The following is a 16,874-nucleotide window of genomic DNA, read 5'->3' as shown; positions in this document are numbered from 1 at the left end:
ATTGAATATTTATACTTACCTACTTAATAACTAATTATACTTAAGTATACTTTATAGTTATCCTTCTAAGAAGAATTGGTCCTAGATTCCCCTCACCTTTGAGAAGTCCTATATATAAAATGTTGGAATATTTTGCTTATATGTCCTCCATATACTCTTATTTCCAGATTACCTATTGAACAGTGTAACTGTCATATCAAGTATTTGTTCTGTGTTCTTCACCAGGCATTGTGATCTACATGGTCAGTACAAGTGCAGTTTTTCCTCCCAGATATTTTCTGTCCTCAGTTGAATTTATAGATTGCAGTGGTATTTGAAATACAAAGTAGTAACCTTTGTAATTCACTTGCTTACTATTTTAATTAAATGCAGCCAGGAGGGTTCATTTCTGTTCTTTACAGGTTCATCTTCAGCTGACTTAAGGTCATCTTGTTCTAGCTTTAAGGTATAGCTTTTTTGTTTATATGTTTTTTGTTTTTCACCACTTTCTCTTGAGACAACATTATTTTATTACTAGTTTGTAAATTTAATGCAATTCATAGTTTTGAAATCTCCTGTATATTTGAGATCTAGAGCAGTGTTTCCAATATTTCTTAGATGCTTATAAAATGCAGACTGGTTCTGTTTCATTCTAGCCTTTTCTTTCTTTTCTTTCTTTCTTTTTTTGGGGGGGTGGGGTCCAGTCGTCGGGCCTGAACTCTGGGCCTGGGCGCTGTCCCTCAGCTCTTCAGCTCAAGGCTAGCACTCTACCACTTGAGCCACAGCACCACTTCTGGCTTTTTTCTTTTTGTTTATGTGGTGCTGGAGAATCGAACCCAGGGCCTCATGCATGCAAGGCAAGCGCTCTACCACTGAGCCACCTTCCCAGCCCCACACTCTTGCTTTTTCATCTAAGAGGAATTGTAAGAATAAGCTTTTTTTTTTTTCTTTTTTTTTCCTGGTCTTAGGGCCCTGAGCTCTATTCTTGAGCTTCTTTTCTCAAGGCTAGCACTCTACCAGCTTGATCCACAGCACCACTTCAGGCCTTTTCTGAGTAGTTTATTGGAGATAAGAGTCTCTTAGACTTTTCTGCACAGGCTGGCTGCAAACCACAATCCTCATATCTTGGCCTACTGAGAAACTAGGATTACAGCTGTGAGCCACCAGCACCTGGCAAGAATCTACTTTTAGTGAGCTTTTTGGATAGTTACTCTCAGACAAGTTAAGATAATATCACACCTGAGTAATTTTACTTAACTTCCTGCCCATATAGTGACGGCTTCCTGCTCTGATCCTTGCTGTTAATTGTGCATACAAGATCGGTACATTTTCTTATAGTTGCTGTTGTCTTGAATTTATCTATGGTATGAATATAAACAATATTTTCTGTTTCAGAAGTTCCTAATCTTGTGTCTTCTTGTTGATGGTAGTTAATGATTTTGACCAGTGTTCACAATCTATCCTGCTTTATCTGCTATCAGCTTGTGCTTACTTTTCTTTTCTCCTCACTTATCATAATTCATGTTCCACTGTCTCTCAAATCTGTGGGAATTAAATATTATGGAGAGAAGTTTAGGCCAAGAATCACTTGGCTCTGGACTTAAATAGGATTACAAGACAATAAATTTGTGTTGCTTTACCTACAGAAACAGAAGGAGAGCTACTTTTAAATGCTTCCAGATTCAGTAGTGGGCAATTCCTTATAGTTTTACATTAAATGATCTGCTTTTCCCAGCCTCTTAAACCATCTCATGTAACTCAGCTGTTACTGCTGAGTTTTCATAATTTATAAATCAATACGGACACATTAAGATTATCTCCAAAGCTTACAGTTTATCTCTTTGTTATAGAATACAACAAAAACGACATGGGAGAGTGAAAACATGGACTCGGCATGTAGATATTTTTGAGAAGGATTTTATTTTTGTACCCCTTAATGAAGCGTGAGTAAGAATTTTGTGTAAAAGTAATAGTAGTGTTTTGAAAATATGTTTAATAAGGTGAAGAACTTGTTTTTAAAACTATTTATGTATTATGTGTATTATCTTGTGAAAGTAATGTAATTTAAAACACTAAATCTGGCAAAGAATAGACGACATCATGTACCTTATTCTAAGTTGTCATGATGGTCAATGTGGAATACAGTTATTTTAAGAGTTAATAGTGTTTGTGGTCTAGAAAATATCTACAGATATTTTACTTTATGCATTGTTAATAGAACCTGTTTGTGCAAAGAAGAAACATTGAGAACTAGAAGGAGTTTTCTAAGTAAACAGAGATGCTTAAATTCTTTGTATTCTGATGACTACAGGCTACTCCTCCTCTGCTGACTACAGAGGCAGTAATACACAATATAGAATTACTAAGCAGTTAGGACTCAAGGGTTTTCTTGGTTTGTTTTTCTATGTCCTCCAGCCAGACAGCATGAGGAACTAAACTTGTAGTTGGAAAATTGGGTTTATCTTTTCAGCAGGGTTAGCATGCACCCTGGACGACTCAAATTTCTCAGTAAAGGGTTATTTAAAGGAACTTAAGAAAGAAAACTTAGGTTCCCGTTTGGTGATTTGTGCAGAGTCTTGAGTAGTGGTAGTATGTGTGGATAAAGAAGAAACATTCACTGGGTGCCAGGGGCTCATGCCAGCTACTCAGGAGGTTGAGATCTGGGGATCTCGGTTCAAAGCCAGTCCAGGCAGGAAAGTCCTTGAGACTTATCTCCACCTAACCACCAGAAAAATGGGAAGTGGCACTGTAGTTCAAAGTGGTAGAGTGCTAGCCTTGAGTAAAAGAGCTCAGGGTCAGCACCCAGGCTCCAAGTTCAAGCCCATGACCAAACAAGAATATTCATATTTAACAAAAGAGGGAGATTATTGGTGTTTTGTGACACAGTGTTGACCTCTACACAAATTGTGAAATGGCCATTGTCTCGGTTTTTATTATGGTTGCATCTTTTTATTATGATTATAGCTTTGCAATTGGTTTTTGTGATTGTTCGTGCTTGTTAATAAACCTAGTGGCGCAAGGCTAACTTCTGGCTGTGCTTCTTCACTCTGTCTTTACATCCTTCTCACTGTGAAAACACATTCATTCCCTTTCAGTATGCCCAAACTAAATCTTTTACCTCTTCCCACAAGAAAAAATTATTAATTATGAGACATGTGCTCTGTACTTAGCCCAGTTTTGATTGGGCTAAGGTTATAGGTAACATTGGTTATAGATAACTGTGAAGCACAAATTTTTCAATTCTATGTATATTTTAAAATCATAGTGTCATAATAAAATTTAATTTCTTTATTCTCCTAAATATAAGATTTCTTGAAATTTTATCATATACAGTAACGTGAGACCTATGTATAAGATGAAAGAGAGGAAAGCTATGGTAAGAAATGGATTTCAGAAATTTCTTATAGAAATGAAAATTAATTTAGGGATAGAAGTACAGTCCTCGTAGGAACTGTGTTGATGGAAGCTAATGCCAGTGCTTCTAGCCATCTATGTAAGACTGTGAACAAACATAAAGGTCAGCACAATTTTCTGCAAGAGGACTACGCCATTATAGATGAAAAAATAGCCAACAAATTTTAAAAAAAGTAACACCATAAATACTGATATCTAATAATTATGTTAATTGGGCTTTTATATGCTGTCATTTTCCAGGTGATGGTAATTTATTTAAAGTTAAGGTCATAAAGTATTTGTTAGAAATAATTGCAGTAAATGCTTCAGAAAAGCAAAACTGGGTTTTTTTTAAATTAGAAGTGATCATTTGACTCAGCTTTGTCCTTTTAGACAGACAAAAAGAAAAGGGTTTTTCCTAATTTTTAGATGAAACAAAATCTGTAGTTTATCCATATTGTAATAATTAAGAAATATTACAAAATCTGCTAGTCCAATTTTTTTTTCTCTTTTTGGTGCCAGTCCTGGCACTTGAACTCAGGGCCTGGGTGCTGTCCCTGATCTTTGTTTTGCTAAAGGCTAGTGCTCTACCACTTGAGCCATAGCTCCTTTTTTGACCCTTTGGTGATTAATTGGAGGTAAGAGTATTGGGAGTTCATTGCCCGAGCTGACTTTGAACCATGATCTTCAGTTGCAGCCACCTCAGTAGCTAGGATTACAGGAGTGAGCCACCAGCGACCAGCTTACACTAAATTTTTGTAATATAAATTCTTAGTCATATAAACAAGTGAAAACAGTTTTGGGTTTTTTTTGGGGGGGGAGGTCTGGTCGTGGGGCCTGAACTCTGGGCCTGGGCGCTGTCCCTCAGCTCTTCAGCTCAAGGCTAGCACTCTACCATTTAAGCCACAGCGCCACTTCCAGCTTTTTTCTTTTTGCTTATGTGGTGCTGAGGAATTGAACCCAGGGCCTCAGGTATGCAAGGCAAGCACTCTACCACTGAGCCACCTTCCCAGCCCCAAGTGAAAACAGTTATAAGCAACTATAAATAATTGTTTGAAAAACATCAGCATTGGTAATTTGTTGACAAAGCCAGTGAAAATATTTTAATAGATATTAATTGCCAAGTATTTTTCTAGTAATAGATTTAATCGTTTCTTTATTTTTTTTTACAGTGCACACTGGTTTTTGGCTGTTGTTTGTTTCCCTGGTTTGGAAAAACCAAAATATGAACCTAATCCTCATTACCATGAAAATGGAACCATGCAGAAAAGTTCAGCTGTGGAGGACAGTTGTCTTTCTTCTCCTTTGACCAGTGAAATGGACAGTGGTTCACAAAACTCTCCTGCCAAGCCTGTAATTAAGAAGATGCTAAACAAAAAGCATTGCCTAGCTGTAACGGATTCAAGTGCTGGTCAGGGAGAAAGTGACCTGTGTTATCGAAGAAACATAGGCAGTGTGAAATGTACTGTGAAAAAGAAAAATCATACTACAAGTGAAAATGAAGACACAAATAAAGGAGAAGCTGCAAGCCAGAAGGTGGTTGATAGGTCTAAAAGTGAGAATGGCCTACAGGATGAATGTTTAAGTTCAGTGCATCATCCAGGTATGTACCTTCAAGTTTTGAAATAATTCAGATAGGACTTCTAAAAGGATTATCAGTTTTCTTTTTGTCAGGCATTTTCAGGTAGAATTTACATAAAATGACTTTTCTCATTTTATGTGGTTGCATTTTGTAATTGTATATAGTCATATAATCACTGCCATAAGGAAGACTAAGCTTTTTATCACTACAAAGATGTCTGGTGTCCCTTTTGCAGTTACGTTCTTTCCTCATTCCTTAGACAACGGCTTTGAAACTATAGTAAAGGCTGAGCATCCCTAGTCTGAAATTTGAAATGCTCTAAAATCTGGACTTTTTTTTTTTTTTTGGCAATTGTGGGGCTTGAACTCTGGGCCTGGGCACTGTCCCTTAGCTCTTCAGCTCATGGCTAGCACTCTACCACTTGAGACACAGCACCACTTCCAAATCTGGACCTTTTTGAATATCAACATTCAGGTGTAAAAAAGTCTATACCTGATCTCATAGGTCAGATATATACACAAAATCAAAACACAGATGCACTAAAAATGTTGTATAAAGTTATTCTCTGATGATGCATGAAATATGTGATAATTCACAAATTCAGGATAAATTAGTTGCATAGTCTTTGCTGTTTAAGTTAAATTGAATTCAAGTTGACAATGAAAACATTATTGGATCAGTTAAAGCTCAGTTCCTCACTCCGCACATTCCTGTATTGTGTTCCAGTAGGAAGCTGACAGCTTTTGCCTTTTCTTCTTTCCCGTCTCCTAGTAAGTTGGTTTTCATTTCCTTGAATAAGTTTCATATTTTTAGTCCATTATAAAAACCTTACATTTTATTCAGATTCTTTGCTATGTAGTCGGTTGTATATTCAATCCACAAGTAGTCTTTATACCCTGATAGGGGCATTACACAATGTAGAGACGTATCAAAACATTAGCTGGGAGTCCATTGCTCATATTTGGCATCCAAGCTACTCACTAGGCTGAGTGATTTCTGAGGATCATGGTTTGAAGGCAGACCAGGCAAGAAAGTACTTGAGACTATTTCCAATAGACTACCAAAAAAGCTGAGGTGTGGAGGTGTAGAGGTGTGGCTTGAGCAAAAGAAGCTCTGGGAGCCAGTGCCTCACCCATGAGGTCAAGCCCCAGGACTTGGACCAAAATAAAATAAAACCAGAATCACCAGTACAAAAAATGTTCCTTTGGGCAGTAATCTTAAATGGTCTAAGGTGACTTCAAATAAGAAATGAATTAAAAATTGAAATGTGGGATTTAAAGCAATGGGACAAAACTTGGAGATTCTTAGTGCCCTATCCTACAGGTTAATGTTTTGGTTGATTAAATAGCTAGTTATTCCTGAGGAAATAGTCTCAGAATTTCCAGTAAATATTGAAGTAAAAACATGTTGAATGTGAATTGTGTAATTAATATCCCTGTCCTATTTACAGTATTTGTCTTTTGGTTATGGCCTGTACAGTTATATTTGTTTAGCTTTTAGTATGAATTTAAATACATAAATTGACAAAATGTTTGACAAAACATTAATTTATCACTTTAGTGTGTGGTAACACTTAATATTCTATGTTTTTCTTAATGATTTAATCCAGTGTTGATAATGTCCCTCAGTTTGAAAAGCAATTCTCTAAAGTGTTTTTCTTTGTTTTTCATTAGTGGAAAACTTGAGCAAAACTTTATGCTTCCCAAGAGCTCACATGACCAAAAGCTCAGGGAGTAAGCGTATAGGTCAGCTGAGCCTCCCACGCCACATCTGAGGGGTGTTGAGGCAGTGTGTGCTGTGCACACAGTGGTGGCATATTGAAGGAATAAGAAAAATCTGTAAACATGCTGTCATTTCATTAATAACTCTGCAATTAACCATAGGTCCCTTTATTAAAGCTGACAGCCTATAAATGTATTTTACACAGTTTTAACATAATTTCATCTCTCAAATAGTCACTAGTATTAACCCCTTAGTATCAGATAACATACTAAGTGAGAATTATCTTACTTTAGAGATTACATTGTGTGTGTGTGTGTGTGTGTGTGTGTGTGTGTGTGTGTGTGTGTGTGTGTGTGTGTGTGTCTTGGTCATGGGACTTGAACTCTGGACATGGGTGCTGTCCCTCAGCTCTTCAAGGCAAGCACTCTACCACTTGAGCCACAGCTGGATGCCACCAGTGCCTGCTAAGCCCTTATTTGCTTTAGGTTATTTTATAGGCAGGGTCTTGCTTTTTAACCATTTAAAAATAACTTAAAAGCCTACAAAGGTAAATTCATGCTTTTAAATTTTTGAAATGGCATATATTTTTAAACAGGTCTTAACTTTAATATTGACGATGCTGACTCAATTCCCTTGTAAATCTTCTTTTTAGAGTTTCATTTCCTAAGATTCTTTCAGCAAAAGAATGACTTTTAACAACTTAGATTCTTAGAATGGACCTTTAAAAGTATCCATTTCAGCCGAGCGCGGGTGGCTCATGCCTGTAATCCTCAGGAAGCTGAGATCTGAGGATCACTGTTCAAAGCCAGCCTGGGCAGAAAAGTCCATGAGACTCTTATCCCCAATAAACCACTAGAAAACTGGAAGTGGCGCTGTGGCTCAAGAGGTAGAGCACTTGCCTTGAGCTGAAGAGCTCAGGGATAGCTCCCAGGCCCAGAGTTCAAGCCCCATGACCAAAAAAAGTATCCATTTCAACCTTTTTTTCCCATGAAGCGTTCATTTTCTGCTACCAACACCTATATTTTCCCCAAAGCAACTGTGTTTACTTTTTGTGATCTTTCAATCTTTAGTGGATAATTTTCTTTATTTCACAATTTTAATTTTAATATACTGTGTTATTTTGTGTTCTACAGTTTGCTGTTCCTGTTATTTGGGCATTTGTATTATTTTTCAGACTACAATAGCTCCCATTATATCTGAGCTGGGTACCAGTGGCTCTACTTGTAATCCTAGCTACTCAGGAGGCTAAGATCTAAGGATTGCAATTCAAAGCCAGCTCAAGCAGGAAGGTCCATGAGACGCTTATCTCTAACCACCATAAAGTCTTAAATAGAGCTATAGTTTAAGTATAAAGTGACAATGTTGGGCAAAAAAAAAAGGTGTCTGGTATATCTAGTACACTCAATATGTACATGTATATACATATGTATTTAAGCATAATCTATAAGTATATTTAAATGTAATCATGAATCTGAGAACTTTTAAATTTTAATGAATCTCAGACCCTAAGTAGTAGAAACATTTCTATAATTAACATGTTTTTCTATAATTAACAGGTTTTTATTGAAACTTACTTTTTACCTGGGATATTACATGCTAAAGCAAATTTATCTACTCTGCAGTAATCAATTCATTACTAGCATAGGATTCCTTTAAATTATATAGGGATAGCCTTTTTATTTTAGGATATTTCTTATTATTCTAGATGGCTTAAGCAAAATCAGGCTAAACTATGGTGACCAATCAGCTGAAGGAGCTAAAATGCTCGAAGAGGGACTCATTGACTTCTCAGAGGATCAGGACAACCAGGTAAAGCCTGATACTTGCAAAAGTTCCAATGCGTGTTTTGTTTTGTTGTGTTTGTTCCAGTCCTGGGGCTTGAACTCAGGGCCTGGGCACTGTCCCTGACCTTCTTTTGCGCACTTTTATCACTTGAGCTACAGCTCCACTTACGGCATTTTCTGTTTATTTGATACTGAAGAATCGAGGCCAGGGCTTCATTCATGCAAGCACTCTACCACTAAGCCACATTCCCAGCCTCCAATGTTTTATCTAAGTTTTTCTTTAGAATCTAAGAAGCTACACCTTTGACAATAACTCATCATACTTCCTAGATGTGGATCATATCTCAAAACATGTCTGGTTTTCAAGTTGGAAATCCCCAGGATTAATGTATTCATATTAATACCTTGCAGTTTTTGTTTGGTTTGCTATTATGAATGGGCTGAACTCTTAATATTGCCTCAGAATGTTTTCATATAAAGTTCTTTTTTGCCAAAGTCTGTCAAGCTCAGTGGTAGTCCGCGGGCTTTGATTCCCAATGTCATATTTTAAGAAAGCAATTCTTTCTTTCCAGTTCAGCCACCACCATGCCTGCTTCCTCTGTCGATATAATCATGGGCCATACTTTACCTTTAGTTTAACGACACTGAAGAAAATTTGGTTTATTTTTCAGATATGTGTGGTACACAAGCACAGGAAATATTTTTTAAAGATAAATTTTGTGGCTTCAGTTAAAAAGGAGTGTTTTTTGAGAAGAAAGATCATAAGAATCCTACAGCATACTATTTTCTTAATTTTCTAACTTTTGTTTAGTTAGAACAAACTTTGAGTTTACCCTAACAAAGAAGACGATGAGTTCATTCTCTCCAATATCTTCTTGGGAACAACAGAACTTAGGGGGGAACAGGGGCTTGTGGAGAAGAGTGGTGGTTCTTTGGTTTGCATTGTATTGCTGTAAAGCGTTGTTGTTTTTCCCTTTAGTTTTTATAGGTTGAGTATTCCTAATCTGAAACCCAAAATAACCCTCAAATTTTTTATGTGAATTTCAGATATTTAGATTAAGAATGTTTATGTGGTAATGTCTATGCACATATTCTAGAATCCAGAAAACTTTGAAATCTGAATCATTTCTGGGTTTATAGCACTTATCTGTTAATGTAATCTAATTATTGCTACTATTGATTATTCCAGCCTAAAATTCTAGAGTTTTTCTCAGTGAAAAAATAAGAAAAGCCTCGTTCACTTTACATTCATGACAGAGAAAGATACATCCTAAAATCATTTTCTCTCAAATGAAGTAAATATGTAGTTTTGTTTAAAAAATTAAAAGTTGCCAAATCCCCTTAAATTTTTTTGCTATGAGAAAAATTATAAAAGAAATAAATGTTATTCATGTCCCATTGTAAAATAATTTGTAATCTTTTAGAACTTTATTTATTCTATATGGAGTAAATGGAATTTCTAGTAAATTTCTGATTGTTCTCACTAAAATGTCGGTGTTGTAGCATTAGATAATTGGAATAAAGTAACAATGAAAGTTAGTGTTTGATTACTTACATAGAAATTTTTTCCCCATAATTGGTACAAGGAATTTTTTTGTCCTTGATGCTATTACATTTGGTTATTGTTTATTTAGATAACAGTTTCTAATACTAACTGTAGACTGTTTTTATAGGATGATAGCAGCGATGATGGATTCCTGGCTGATGACAACTGCAATTCAGAAATAGGGCAGTGGCACTTAAAGCCTACTCTGTGTAAACAGTAAGTATTAATTCTATATTTTATAAGCAGTATGATGTTTCATTTACGTACATTCTGAATAAAATATGACTGGGAAGTTTTTATATAAAAACACTTCAGGAGAATTCACAAATGTTGCCAGAATCTTTGAGAAAGGATGAGACATTCTCTCCACGGCAAGGAGTAATAAATTTAGCCTTCTCTTTGTTAGTGTTAAATAGTATCATGTATGTCAGTAAGTAACATGGGCGCGATACCAGTGGCTCACACCTGTTGTAATCCTAGCTACTCAGAAGGCTGAGATCTGAGGATCACAGTTCAAAGTCAGCCAGGGCAGGAAAGCCTGTGAGACTCTTTATCTCCAATAAACCACTCAGAAAACAGAAGTGGTGCTGTGACTCAACTGGTAGAGCACTAGCTAGCCTTGAACTGAAGAGCTGAGGGACAGCGCCTAGGCCCAGAGTTCAAGCCCTAGGACCAACAAAACAAAAAACAAAATATAGTAACATGGGCTTGGGCCTTGTTTATCTTAGGTCTGTAGCTAGTTTAAGAGGACTAAAGGACAGGGTTCAGATGCTATACCTGGAAAAGTCATTGTTGGTTTTCAGAAGGACATGTGCATTCTCAAACTCCTTAGACGATAAAGTATGACCTACATATAGACCTACATATAGAAAATGTTGGCAGAAACTCAAGGAACTTGTATGGCAAACCTCCTTTATATAAGAAAATCTGGAGACCATCAATAGTTGATAATTTGTTCCAGAGTTGGGGTATGGCTTGATGGAAGCATGTGATTAGTATGCACAAGGCTCTGGGTTCACTTCTTAATGTGGAGCTGGGACAGAGAAAGGTATGTGCTCCAAATCCATAAAATATTAGCTAGGAAGAACTGAGGTCCTCAAATATTTCAGAACTTTGACATTATGTTAGAGTCCTTACTTTAGATAAATACTGTTTTATAAAAGTTTGGATCGACCTAGTGAGTGTTTTGAAGTAGAATCATGGGGCAAATAATACTACTACATTGGATATATTTTGTTTTCTACAATAGACTTTAATTAAAAATGAGATTTTTTTAGGTCTGGGAATGTGGCTTAATGGTAGATTGCTTACCTAGCATGCATGACACCCTGGGTTTGATTCTTCAGTAACACATAAACAGAAAAAGCCAGAAGTGGCACTGTGGCTAAAGTGATAGAGAGGCTCAGGGACAGTCCCAGGTCTTGAGTTCAAGCCTCAGGATTGGCCCCCCTCCAAAAAAAAGATTTTTAGAGTATTATATGTCTCTATTTTTCTTTCATTTGTTTTTAGAATATGAGGTTTAAATTTTAATACTTGTGTCAGGGACCCAGTATACACCTGTAATCCTAGCTGCTCAGGAGGCTGAGATCTGAGGATCCCAGTTCAAAGTCAGTCCGAGCAAGAAAGTCTGTGAGACTCTTAGTCCAGTTAGCCACCAAAATGCTGAAAGTGGAACTGTGGCTCATATGGTAGAATGAGCATTAGCCTTAAGACAAGAGTTTAGGGACAGCACTAGACCCTAAGTTCAAGCCTCAGGACTGACACAAACAATGACATTTTCAAGTTTATTTTGACTTTCTACTAAATTCTGAAGAAATTTAGGAACCTTTTGGTGATGTAATGTCTAAAACTCAAATATAGTTATATTATCAAAACTTAGTGTTTAATCATATAATGTTTAATGTAGCTATAGATATTAAAATATTATTGGACTATATATGTCTTTAAGGATTACTTCTCCCTCCTCCCAGTAATTACTGGACAAATAAGAATAATTTTGAAAGTTTTAAATCTTTTTTTTTTTTTTTTTTTGTCAGTCATGGATCTTGAACTCTGGGCCTGGGCACTGTCCCTGAGCTCTTTAACTCAAGGCTAGTGCTCTGCCACTTGAGCCACAGCGCCACTTCTGGTTTTCTGGTGGTTAATTGGAGATAAGAGTCTCAATGGACTTTCCTGCCCAGACTGGCTTTGAATTGTTACCCTCAGATGTCAGCCTCTGAGTAGTTACGATTACAGGAGTGAGCCACCGGCACCCAGCGGTTTTAAATCCTGCTGTACTATTTCAATCTGTTCATGCTTTGTAACATTATAAAGTCTGCAACTTTTGGTCCTTTCTACCCTACAGACCTTGTATCTTACTTATGGACTCACTTAGAGGCCCTTCTCGGTCAAACGTTGTCAAAATTCTAAGAGAGTAAGTTTAAAATTGCACCCCTGCTTTGTTTCATATTCCAGTAGAGATGAGGTAGTATGTGCATTTACATATCTGTGTATTCTTACTACATATGCATTATTGTAGGTATTTAGAAGTGGAATGGGAAGTTAAAAAAGGAAGTAAAAGAAGCTTTTCCAAAGATGTTATGAAAGGCTCTAATCCAAAAGTTCCACAGCAAAACAACTTCAGTGATTGTGGTGTGTACATCTTGCAATACGTAGAGAGCTTTTTTGAGGTAAGTTTCACTTCATTGGATTTCATATAATAATGAAATGCTGTATTTGACTTTATTTTCATATAATAAATATAATGAGTAGGTATTTTGTAGAGAGTTTGCAAAGTAAATTTTTTTTTTATTAAGTAATTGTTCAGAGAGGTTACAATTCCATGTTAAGTTATGAGTACAATGTTAATTGACCAATGTCACCTCTTCCCATTGTATTTCAAAAATTATTCCAGGGAGCAAACAAATTTCCCAAATTGGAGAACTTTTAAGAAAAAATGCTATTTATTGGGCTGAAGACACAGGTCAAGAGATAAAGTGCCTAGCATACACAACGCCCCAAGTCCAGCCTCCAGCACCAACAAAACAAATGAAAAATACTGCATTTAAAAGCTAGGCATCAGTGGCTCACACCTGTAATACTAGCTACTCAGGAGGCTGAGATCTGAGGATCACAGTTCAAAGTAAGCCCAAACAGAAAACTGCATCAGACTCTTTCTAATTAATCACCAAAAAACCAGAAGTGGAGTTGTGGCTCAAGTAATAGACTATTAACCTTTAGCAAAGAAAAGCTTAGAAACAGCAGTCAGCTCCTGAGTTCAATTTCCAAATCTGGGACTAAGCAAGAAAAAATAAACAGTTTACGGATCTCTAGTCTAAGGCTTGTTGACCTGCCCTGACACTGACCAACTTCCCCTCCCACTGGTGCTGTTCACCTTAACAGAAACTTGCTGTGATCCAGACTAACTCCTGCTTCTGCTTCCCCCTCACACATATACTGCTTGAGGTATTTATGCTCCCAGCTCCATTTGCCACTGTTCGTCTTTTTTTAATCATTCTCCCTTTGAGTTCAAAAGGAGACTATCTTTCTAGTTAGGTTATCTCCTTTCTTCCAAATGCATGCATTATCCCTGCTGCTTCTCTGAGCTCAGCAGTACTCTAAGCGTGCTACCAGTTTCTTTTGGGTGCTGTCCTGGAGTCTCTTTGTGCTCAAGACTACATTCTATCACTTAAGCCACAGCGCCACTTCTGTTTTTTCTGAGTAGTTTACTGGAGATGAGTTTCCCTTTTCTGCCCTGGCTGGCTTGGAACCCTGATCCTCAGATCTGAGCCTTCTGAACAGCTAGGATTACAGGCATGAGCCACTGGCTTGCTACACCAGTTTCTTGATGCTTTTCCTACTTTACATTTTATAGGGGCTTTTTGTTGCTGTTAAAAAGGAAATTTTTCATATGGCCTAACAGTGCTTGTGTGAACCAGTCTTTATTAAAGCATATTGCTTCATTTTTCTAATTCTGGTAGATTTCATCCAGCTAGAAGTCATTGTTTCTTTTTTTGTTTGATGTCTTTTTTTTTTTTTTTTGTCTCCATACCATTCTGCCCTGTTGCTTCTGTTACTCCTTGCCTGGCTGACATCTGCATATTGTTCAGGTTTAGTGTAAAGAACAGATCTTTTTGAAATTGTGTTGAGCTCCCAGATGTTTATTTTCAAACTTCCTGCTCTACATTCCTGCCTGTCTTTGTCATATCCATTGTTTTAGTTGTTGAATTATTACATACCTTTCATTTGTTTATTGTGCCAAAACTGGAGCTTGAACTCCGAGCCTCATACTCTCACCTAGCTTTTTTCTCTTAAGGCAGGTACTCTACTGTTTAAGCCAGAGCTTCAATAAAAAGCCAGACAGTAAATATTTTAGGGTTTCTAGTCATATGGCTGTTAGGTAAATTAAAGTAGGCAGGTTTAATTAAGTAGCCAATAAATAGAACACCATGTCAGTATTGTGGTAGGAAGAGACGTTTATTTATTCTGAACTGCCTGCCCCCTGCCTAGTGGAGAGGCTTGGCCAAAAGGGCCTTGAGGGCTGGTTTTCCCTGCCTTAACTAGGAAGGGGTTGGGGGTGGTGGTGGTGGTGTTTGTGGCCAGATAAGGGAACGTGTGGCACCGCCAGATTTGGATGTGACCTTAGAGCTTAACTAGGACCTTCCCATAGTGTGTCCCATGGGAGGTGTGGTTGGGGTGAGGCCCAGAATGTGACTTCGGAGGAGGGGGAGGTGACTGGCTCCAAGTGTGCCAGTTACTAGGTGACATAGGTACTGGGGAGACTTAGCCAAGAGGAGTCTGCCTCACCTTCCCAGGGTGGACCTTACAATGGCCTATCTTTGCGACTCTCAGTTCAACTGTTGTAAAAATAGTTAACAAACCATATGTGAGTTAGTGTGTCCATGTTCCAGTAAGACTTTATTACAAAGGCAGGTGGTGTGTAGATTTTGGCTTGTCTGTAGGTTGCCAATCCTGAATCTAGAGCATAGCACCGATGTGTAGGCAGAAATTGTCCTGTCTCTCCAGTGCCTAGCACAGTGTTTGGCATGCAAAATGTTCATAGTTCATTTTTTAACTTTGGAGTGTTTTGTGATTGAAACTAAAATGTTAGGGGTTCATATATGTGAGTTTTCTAATAGGTATTTACTCTTTATTTTCAGAATCCAATACTTAATTTTGAACTACCTATGAACTTAATGAACTGGTTTCCTCCACCAAGAATGAGAACAAAAAGAGAAGAAATTCGAAACATAATTCTAAAGCTTCAGGAAGCTCAGAGCAAAGAGAAGCAGCAGCACAAGGACACTTGCTCAGAAGCAGCACCGGGCGAGGGAGTGGGGCAGTGTGTCGGCCATGTCTCACACTGACCTGCGGTCATTTGTCCCCTGCCCCGCCTTACTCAGTGACTTCCAACTCTGGCTCTAGACAGTAAAGACCTGAAGTGATTTGGAAATGTTAATGCTTGTATAAATGTCATATAAGAAATTTTCAAAGGAGTATGTATTAAGTAAAAGTGTGTAAATATGTTAATGAGGCCAATTTTTCCAGCATTTATAATTATTTTTTTCACTTGTTAGGAAGCTTTTATGTTTTTTCTGTTAATAGTACTTAAAACTACAACTTCTAAACACAAAATAAAAGAAACTATTTATAGGAAAAATAATAATTTGATTTTTTATCTTTTTTTTGGGTCGGTCGTGGGTTTTGAATTCTGGGCCTGGGCCCAGCTCTTCAGCTCAAGGCGAGTGCTCTACCACTTAAGCCACAGCTCCATTTTCGGATTTCTGGTGGCTAATTGGAGATAAGAGTCTCACAGACTTTCCTGCCCAGGCTGGCTTTGAATTTCGAGCCTCAGATCTCAGCCTCCTAAGTAGCTAGGAATACGGGCGTGAGCCACCGGCACCGTGCTAATTTGATATTCTTTAGTTAACTTGTATATACAGTTCTTCAGTGTGTATGATTTATTTCATGGGAATAGTCAATGATCTATGATAATCCTTTAGAGATCTTCTACATATTTTCTAAAAATGTGAAAATTAAATTAAATCTAAGGCGTTTTGAACTAAAAAGGCATCTTCATATGCTTGAAGAGAAGGAAAAAAGTTTTTGATTCATACGTGTGTTGAGAACCCCAAAATGTAAATATTACTGAATTTATTCAAATAGTTAAGAAACAGTATTAAGAGCAATTTAAAGAAGTCTACCCTTGAATTATACTCCAAAAAATTCTACTTTCATTGTGGCAAATGTATGAAGATATTGAAGACTCAGGTTAAAACTATTTGATAAGTACAGCTTGACTGTCAAATATCCAATGTTACCTTTCTATATTACAGCTCACAGTATGCTGCAATCTGTGTGATATGTATGACAAACATTTTTAATCTGTGTAAACACAGGCTTTAAATAGGAATTTACTATTTTTTGTAATGTCTTTTGCTATTTTTTCATTGATCATTTGTTCTTGTTATTTTGATAAAGTATCAAGACTTTTTGCTTTGAGTTTTTTTGTGCAAATTATTTTTAAACATGAAAGTACTGTCTTTAATCTCATAATGCAGCAGAAATCTTCCACTTTGAATTTCCCTTTAAAAATGCTAAAAGGTAGGATTGAGTGGTAGGTAGCTCCTAAAACACACAAGGCCAGGGGTTTGTATCCCAGTAAAGAAAATACTAAAATGTGAAGCTTTTGATGACACATTTACAACTCACATAGCTATCTTGAATATGTCTGTACAATACTCATTATTGAAAAAGAGTGGTACACCTTTTTTTTTTAATCAACTTTTGAGACTTGAAATTTACATTTTAATTTATTTAAATGTACATGTAACAAAAATAGAATAAACAGGCCATTTTCATCAGCAGCAAGTATTCTGTTTCTAATGAC

General features: G+C 37.0%; 1 protein-coding gene across 3 annotated transcripts in view; it reads left to right on the top strand.

Moving 5' to 3' along the window:
* The window catches only part of Senp6 (SUMO specific peptidase 6), a 99,286-nt gene extending 83,639 nt beyond the window's left edge, over nucleotides 1–15,647 (top strand). For all 3 annotated transcript variants that reach the window (XM_042687073.1, XM_042687072.1, XM_042687074.1), the window contains 7 exons: nucleotides 1,830–1,922; nucleotides 4,545–4,975; nucleotides 8,382–8,485; nucleotides 10,134–10,222; nucleotides 12,351–12,419; nucleotides 12,525–12,675; nucleotides 15,145–15,647. In XM_042687073.1, the coding sequence (XP_042543007.1) occupies nucleotides 1,830–1,922; nucleotides 4,545–4,975; nucleotides 8,382–8,485; nucleotides 10,134–10,222; nucleotides 12,351–12,419; nucleotides 12,525–12,675; nucleotides 15,145–15,351 (1,144 nt within the window). In that variant the 3' untranslated portion in view covers nucleotides 15,352–15,647. The remainder of the gene's footprint in view (nucleotides 1–1,829; nucleotides 1,923–4,544; nucleotides 4,976–8,381; nucleotides 8,486–10,133; nucleotides 10,223–12,350; nucleotides 12,420–12,524; nucleotides 12,676–15,144) is intronic.
* Nucleotides 15,648–16,874: the final 1,227 nt, after the last annotated feature.

Source organism: Dipodomys spectabilis, unplaced genomic scaffold (assembly GCF_019054845.1).
Source record: "Dipodomys spectabilis isolate Male_0828 unplaced genomic scaffold, ASM1905484v1 ptg000102l, whole genome shotgun sequence".
NCBI lineage: Eukaryota > Metazoa > Chordata > Mammalia > Rodentia > Heteromyidae > Dipodomys > Dipodomys spectabilis.
This window is presented reverse-complemented; position numbering and strand designations above follow the sequence as displayed.